This window comes from Diaporthe batatas, assembly GCF_019321695.1.
Source record: "Diaporthe batatas strain CRI 302-4 chromosome Unknown Contig00001, whole genome shotgun sequence".
Classification (NCBI taxonomy): Eukaryota; Fungi; Ascomycota; class Sordariomycetes; order Diaporthales; family Diaporthaceae; genus Diaporthe; species Diaporthe batatas.
Genome location: NW_025408548.1, coordinates 4,266,557 through 4,274,599, shown reverse-complemented (window position 1 = coordinate 4,274,599; position 8,043 = coordinate 4,266,557). Strand labels below are relative to the sequence as shown.

At 47.3% G+C, this 8,043-nt stretch overlaps 1 protein-coding gene across 1 annotated transcript; it reads left to right on the top strand.

Annotated features, from left to right (window-relative positions):
* Positions 1-576: 576 nt before the first annotated feature.
* Positions 577-6,088, top strand: KVR01_000473 (uncharacterized protein). The gene is made up of 2 exons (XM_044783638.1): positions 577-1,255; positions 1,459-6,088. The coding sequence occupies exon 2, from the start codon at positions 1,954-1,956 to the stop codon at positions 3,853-3,855; it is 1,902 nt and encodes a 633-aa protein (XP_044650422.1). The 5' UTR covers positions 577-1,255; positions 1,459-1,953; the 3' UTR covers positions 3,856-6,088.
* The last annotated feature ends 1,955 nt before the right edge of the window (positions 6,089-8,043 follow it).

The window sequence follows — 8,043 nt, the reverse complement described above, 5'->3', positions numbered from 1 at the left end:
ACGAGGCCCGGGGCTGTGGGAGGGGGGGGGACGATCTGCTGACAGCATACCACAGTAATTGACAATGGGGCACGGTTGGGGCGCTTTGCCTGTTGAGGGCATGTCGCCATGCCACATGGGCCTCTGTCGAGGGTTGGCCAGGGCTCCAGGTTGGCGTGACCGGTGAGCGATTGACCGGTGCAGAGAGGCGCGGCGGCGGTGGGGGTGTGCCCTCTGGCCCTATGCGGCGACCGGTGAGGGAGGGTTCCAGCGCAGGGCAGTTGGTGAGTGGGGTTAAGTAAGTACCTACCCGAGTGACCTATGTAGGTAGGTACCTGGGTGCCTACCTAAAGTAGGTAGGCAGGGCGAATGCAGGGCAAATGCAAGGGATTGCTTCTCTCTGCCTCGGTGCTTCGCGTGCTGCTGCTCACCGGACTGTGCGCGGTACGTTGCGACGTCTATCACGGTACCTGGGGGGCCTTAGGGACCTTGGGCATGTCCGTGGTGCTGAACACCCCCCCCCTCACCACGACCCAACCAGGCCAACCTGCCAACCCCCGACGGCCGGCTTCCAACAGCTTGTGGGCCCCTTGTCGTGCCGTCTTGAGCACTGCGCCAGGCCTGCGACAGCCCCGTCCTCCGAGCCCGTACCCGGCGCCGAGGGCGGCGTGCCGTCATGCGTGTGCCCTGGACCCACCCATGCCATGCCCTAATACCACCTCAAGGAGAAGCAACCAGAGCCATGGCGCAGCCGGTCCGTCTGTGACGAGGTCTGTGACGAGGTCTGTGACGACCGAACTGCGGCCTCCAAACTGCGACCTCAGTCACTGCACTGGCCAATATCACCAGGCAGTCAGTCATGTACGCAAACCAGCCTCGGACACAAGTACAATGCTGCAAAAGCCCCCCCGTCCCCGGTGGTCTTGCCCAACCGGGTGACGGACCACTCGGCCAACAAACATGCATGAGTACATATCTGGGTTCGCTGCTCGAGAATCCTGATGCGTGTCGAGTACAAAACCTGCCGTCCAGACCCGCACATCCATCTCCAACTCGGTCACGACCACAACATACAGCAACAGCAACAGCAACAGCAACAGCAACAAAAAAAACAAAACAAGTCCTCTCCTGGCTCGCTCTTCCTGGCCCCAGCCTCGGCCACGTTCACGTGCGCACATTGGCCTCGAGCATTGCCGTGCCAACGGCCCGTGTGTCAGTTCTAGCAGGTGGAGAGAGAGAGAGTCCGCCGGTGCCTCAGACACCCACCGCGCCCAAAGTAAGCCACAGTCTAATCTAACATGCTCCCCCGTGGAATGCCCACCTGGGCCAGTGTCATTTGATGGTCGGCCTGCTGTCAGAGGCCGCTTCCAGTACGATGCTCTCCAGGGGGAGGACCTCCACCCGGGGAGTGGGACTCCTGAGCCCTAGCCTTGCCATGTCCTCTTGGAGTTGCCCGCAAATCCTGACAACATCCTTTAGGCCCAATCAGAAGAGCCTCCCCTGTACCATCGGGTTGAGAACCTGCAGGGGAACCGGGGCCGCCGCGTCTGACGACTCGCATCCCACCTAACCCCCACCGCCCAGCTTCCCCGGAGACGCCAGGCCAGGCCCTTGGGGCAGCTGGTCCGCTTGGTAGCCTTTTGTCATAGGCTGCCTCAGATCTGGACACCTGCGGTTCGGCACGAGCCTGCCGGCTCAGGTCCGGCCTGTCAGATATCACCCGTGGCATCAGGCCGGGCTCCTGGGGCTTCCGTGGGAGATACCGGGGAGGGCCACGACCAGCTCCCGCCGTCTGGCATACAAGTCTTTTGATTTTCGCAAGCATAATCACCATCCACACTCGCTCACTTCTTCCCGCGGGTGCACATCGTCACCAACGGCGCAGACAGCCGCAACGAAAGCCCATGCGCACCCGCCTTTTCCAGAAACAAAGAACAAGAAGCCCGCTCAAGGCCACGACGTCGACCTTTCGACATGGACTTGACCCCGGAGGCGATCCACGACGTGATACACCCGACAGCCATCTACGAAGTGCCAATCGACCGCCTCGTGCCCGTCCAAGACCCGGCCGACACCCCAGAACCGGCCTGGGATGACTCGCAACTAAACATAAAAAACCGTATCGACAGCACCACTCCTCTGCGATCGGCGCTCTGGAGCATAGATGGCGGTGCAGGGCTAGGGACCCAATTTTTTGTGGTTGCCAACTTCATTCAGGATGCGCCCCCGATGCGCTTCGACGTCTTCATATCCGAAAAGGCCACCGAGTCGAGGTTGATACGGCAGCTCCTGGACCTGGATGGTGCCTTTCACGCCCGTGACCGCAGCCGGGTCCGGCAACAGGCGATCGCTTCCTACATCGTAAGAGCCCTGCAGATATGGACGACCGAGGTGTATGGGCTCGAGAGGGTCAGGGACATGTATTACAGCCAACCCTTCGGGTCCCGCATCGTTTTTGAGACCCTCCCTTTGAACGTCCGGGATGCCAAGATTGTCATTGGCCCAATGCATAATCTCGAGTACCACCAGCTTTCCCCTCGGGAGTTGGGAGAGATGTGGGAGATGGACGCCGAAGAGATTCCGTCGGCCATTGACATTTTCAGCCTGGTCTACGTACAACAGTTGCAAGACAGCGTGTGCCTGGTCAAGTATCGCGGGGATGAGGGGAAGGGGATGCTCTGGGCGCTCAAGGCTCTCGTCAGCAGCGTGAAATACATGTACCACGAGCTGAGGAACCTCCTGAGAATGCCATCCCACCCGAACGTGCTCGGCAGACCGACCAGATTGGTCACAAAAAAGACACGCTCCAACGCCAGGAGGACGGTGGTCATCGGTTTCCTGGAGCCCTATTACTCGGGGTTCAACCTGCGAGACATGCTACCAGTGCTGCGGTTGAACAATATGCTCCACCTAGAGGACCAGATCCGATGGGCCAAACAAATATGCTCGGGGCTGCTCCACATCCGACATAAGGGCAACATGTACTACGCGGACATGCGGCTGGACCAGATAGTCATGACGCACGACAATGTGAGGCCGGTCATCCTCGACTTCGAGCAGCGGGGGGTCTGGTGTGAGTTCGCTTCCCCAGAGGTCAACGCCCTCGAGTACATGCGCATTCTCGCCAGCGACGACTACGACGAGGATGATTATTACGGCGACGAGGATGACGGGGGCGACCGCTACGCGACGGTTCCGACGGCGGCCGAGACTGCCCAGCTCCGCAACCGCGCGCTCCGTGCTCGCTACGCCGCCCTCCTGGGTCGGCTGCACCCGGGCTGGCGCGACCTCGATGGCCCCGATGGCCACTACCGGAACCCGCCACACGGTTACAATGTGGCCTGGGCGTGCCTAACACCCGCGGAACAGGAGGCCGCCGAGGTCTACATGCTGGGCCGCCTTCTATGGTGCGTCTTCGAGGGCATGAGCGCGCCACAGCGCGGCGCAGTCTGGCAATCGTATCGTAACGAGCCTGAGTTTGAGTTCCCTTGCTTCGTGCGCACGCCCCAAAGACTCAGGGGTCTCATCGAGCGGTGCACCGCCGGCAGGAGGCCGCAGCTCAGCGGCCTCGTCGTCCGTAGGGGAAACAAGCTCGAGCTGCGGTGCGATGGTGCCGCCCACGCTCCCGCCGGCGAGCTGCAGCTATCTGGGCCGCCGGAACCGATGCAGCATCTGATCCGCAACTCGGGCCGGGATGCCAAGATCCGCACCATACGCCGGATTGCTGCCGACTTTTGGCGGTCAGAGATAGACTGGGCTGAGGAATTCCTGCTCGACAGAGAGCAGAAGATGAAGGAAGGGGTTTGGGAGGAAAATTTCTTTGGCCGGCCCTCTCTTGCGGAGGTTGATGGCGCTTTGGCAGCTTTCCAAGCGTGAGGCGACAGGGGAGTGAGTGACCTGAGAGTGAGAGATTTAGAAATGCTCCTAGTTCTGTGGGAGCCACGTAGGGCACCTCATGAACGCGCTCTGCGCCATTGGCGATGGTTCATATAGAGGGGAGGGTAGGTGCGACCGGCCTGGTGCCCGGAAGCGCCTTTGCCTTTCCCCCCCTTACCACTTAGGCAATCAGTCGTACACACAGGCAGCATTGTTTTCGATGACACTTGGGCCGTCATAGTATTAGCCACGCCACGATCAAGACCATAGAGGACTGAAAAGACTGAAAGGGGACATGGCACAAGCTGACACGACCAGGACATTCCTCGCTGCGTCTGAGTATCCGTGAGTCGTTTTAACTGCCTATCAGAGACAATCTCAACATTGGTATAAGCATAAAAGACTAGCTCTCCGGCGCCAAAGTTCGCCCATGAGGTGTGTCCACACAAGGAAACCTCAAACATGGACAACCCTGAACAGCACGGTTGCTCTCCCCTTTCTGACTTATTCCACGAGGCATCACTTGACCCTCTTGACCCCACCGTCTCCCACACCCAAGCCACCTCTGCTGCTGTTGGTCCTGCTGCACCGGAACCAACCCTTGTTGGGGGACAGGATGTGTGCGGGTCATAAGAGAAGCCCGGCCGTACGCTCCTCATGGACAAGATGAGTTCCCTTAGTCGGACCACATACGTTGCAGGTGGGTTAGATCCACCCAGCCGGTCTTCGATTTCCTCAAGCGTCTCAAATCCACTGATTCTGCTCCGGAAGCCGGCGGAGGACGTCAATGACAAAGGCAGATGACCCTTGTACCCGGGCCCTGATAGTCCTGAGGTAGAGGTTGGTCTCGTTCAAGGCTCCTGCTGTCGGCGCGGGAAACGAGGATGCGGCGGCACCGCTGCTTGTCGAGGTGATGGTGGCGGGCAAATGGGCGACATGTCGGTTCCATTGCAGCATAACAACATGCAGAATCCGTACAGGTGTGCTAGCCGCGCTTGTGCATTTGTGTAGCAGACGATGGCGAGTCGAACCTAATTTGTAAGAGGGCCTAAATCGTGGACACGGCCCTCTCGATATGCGCTGCAACCCAAGGTACATGTCTGTCACCCTCCGTGGCGCTCCTGTCTGATCGATGCCTGGCAAGGTCTCGGGAAAAGGCGTCCACGTTGACCAGCACGCGGTCGACGCGCTGCTGGATCTTCCGAAACGAGTCGCGGGCTTTGGAGCTGGGGCCGAGTAGCCCCAAGAGGTAGGCAAAGAACTGCCTGTTCCTGAGGAGCATCTTGGCCACTGTGTGAGTGAGATCCCCACAGGAAATCAGTGCGCCCTCCCCGGGGACTTGTTGCGGCTCATCGAAAATATCAGGCCGTAAGCGATTACAGGCGTAGTCATCAAGACCGGGCTCCTCAACGGACGCTAGTATCTCACGCACCCCCTGTAAGTGTGCTGGGTTGACCTCGGAGGTGGAGTGAGGGGATATGATTTCGCACGGTAAACTGGTAGCCAGCTGTGCAATGTGGAAATCCAAAATCTTCTAGAAGGGATGGCCCATGTTGTATATCCATCTGGTCCAAGGTGCTCTGGAGATCCGGCCTTGTGGCTGATCTTGTTGGTCGATGTGACACGGGGCGGCAGGCGTGTTGGGGGTGAAAGTGGACGTGTGCAGAACCTGGGTCAGGTTATGGGGATCTCAAGACCCCCCTCCTTTTTGCAATCGGGACGGACTGGTAATTTCAGGGGCATAGTGTTGATCAAGAGCAGGTGACTGGTGAGGCAAAGAGCCGCGAACCGAACTGCAGCAACAAGGAGGGCCAGTCAAGCAGCGGCCAATGCGTGTCGAGAAGAGGGGAGACGGTGAGACGGTGAGACGGTGCTGGGGGGACTGTGTTGGCGACTGCGAAGACTTCGACCAGAACCCATGCGCCCCCACAGGCCATAGGGCTGGACAGCGGGGTTGCCGAGACCGACCTCGTTGGTCGGTTCGCAGTGAGGACGGAGGACGGTACGGTGGTCGGTGGTCGTGGACGAAGGCCTAGGGCGCGGTTTGGTCTGAGAAGGCAGCCACACTAATCAAGTGCTAATAAAAGGGACGGGACCGCCCTCAGCCCTACGGTCTGGCAGATCGATCCGTGCCTTGCGCAAGCCAATCACGGCTGCCAGTCCCGTCGTGGCTTGACCGAATCATCTTGGACCCGCGCCGTACCTGTGCTGCTGGTAGTCAGGCACTAGACTCTATGAATATAGAAGTACTAGAGAGTATATTTATGGAATTTGGGCTTAGAATTTAGTAGCTGTACTTATTTTTATAGTTGTTAGGGTTCCTAGCTCTATATTATATTAAATATATAAAGTTTAATTAATATTATAGATTATTATAATTAAGTATATACTTTTTATTATATTTATATTTAAATAGTATTAAATTTTAAGTAAAAATAGTATTATATACTAAAAAAATAACTAAAATTATATTTACTATTATAATAATAATAATAATAGTAAATATTTTATAAATAATATATTTATTAAATATATTATTTATTTAATATTTTAGTATATATTTTTATTATATAAGGTTTTTATATATTAAGATATTTATTTAATTATAAGTATTAAATAGAGATAATAGTTTATTTAATATTTAATTTTAGAATATTATTATATTTAAAATAATAAAATATAAATTAAAAGAAATATATAGTAAAAATTAATTTATAAAGGTAATTTTAATATATATTTCTCTTTAAGTATTATAGTTATTATATATTAGTATAATAAGTATTAAGTTATAATTTTATAATTTTATTTTTAATTATTTAATTTTAAAATAGTTTATAAATTTTAAAAATATATAAATATTATTTAATAATATTTAATAGATTAAATAATAATTTATATAAATTTAATAATAATATAATTAATAAGCTTTTAATTAAATTAGAGGATTTTATAAATAAAATTTAAAATTTTACTTTATATTTAGTAATAATAAACTTAATAATAATAATTTAATAGTTTTAAATTATTAATAATTATTTTATATATATAGAAATATATAATTAATAATAATTATTTATTATAGATTTATTAAATATATAATATTAGTTTAATAATTATATAATTATAACTTAATTTATAGTTATAGTTTAGATTAAATATAATAATTTTATTTTTATATTAATATTAAGGTTTTATTTATTAATTAAGATAATATTAAGTTATTATTTTAATTATATATTAAGTTATTATTATTTTTAAAGAGTTTATATATAGGTGTTAATATTTTTATAGAAAATATAGTTTATTTAGATATTTTTAAGTATATATAATAGCTTTTAATAGTTTATTAGTAATATAATATTTATATAAGTTAGTTTATTAATTTATTTTTATAAATTATATTTATTTAAATTATATTATATTACCTTTTAATAAAAGAGAGTTTTAATTTAAATAGGTAGAGATAGTTTTTATATTATATTTAAAAGGGGTAATATAATTTTTATTATAAGGATTAAATTTAAAAAAGTATTATTTTTAGTTATTTATAGTTATAATAAGTAAAATTACTTTTAAATTATACTTTTAATAGTTTTAGTTAAGGTTTATTATAAGTAAGTTTATATTTTTAAGGGTAATATTAATTTTATTTAATAAAGATTTTTATATTTAAAATCCTAAAATATTTAAATAAGTTAAAAATAGTAAGTTTATTTATATTTTAATTAATTTAAAGATTATTATTAAAGATTATATAAAAGGATTTTTAAAGATAGTTTAAATAGTTAGTTAGGTTATATAATAATTAATAAGCTTTATATAATATATTAATAGAAGTTTTTATAAGAAATTTATAATATTAAATTATTTATAATTTTTATTATATAATAATATATTATTTTTAGGTATATAATAATTTTTTAAAAATATTAAGAAGTTTATTTTTAATATAATAGTTTTTAAAGGGTTAATAATAATAATAATAATTATATAAAGTTTATTTAGATTTTTATTAATTAATTTAAAATTAAGTTATATATATAGTTATTTATTAATAAATATATATTAAACTTTTATTAATTTAAATTTTTATTAAAGGTTATTAATTATAATAATTTTAAATATTTTATTATAAAGATTATTATTTATATAAATAATATTAATATATTAAATAAAGTAAAAGTTATA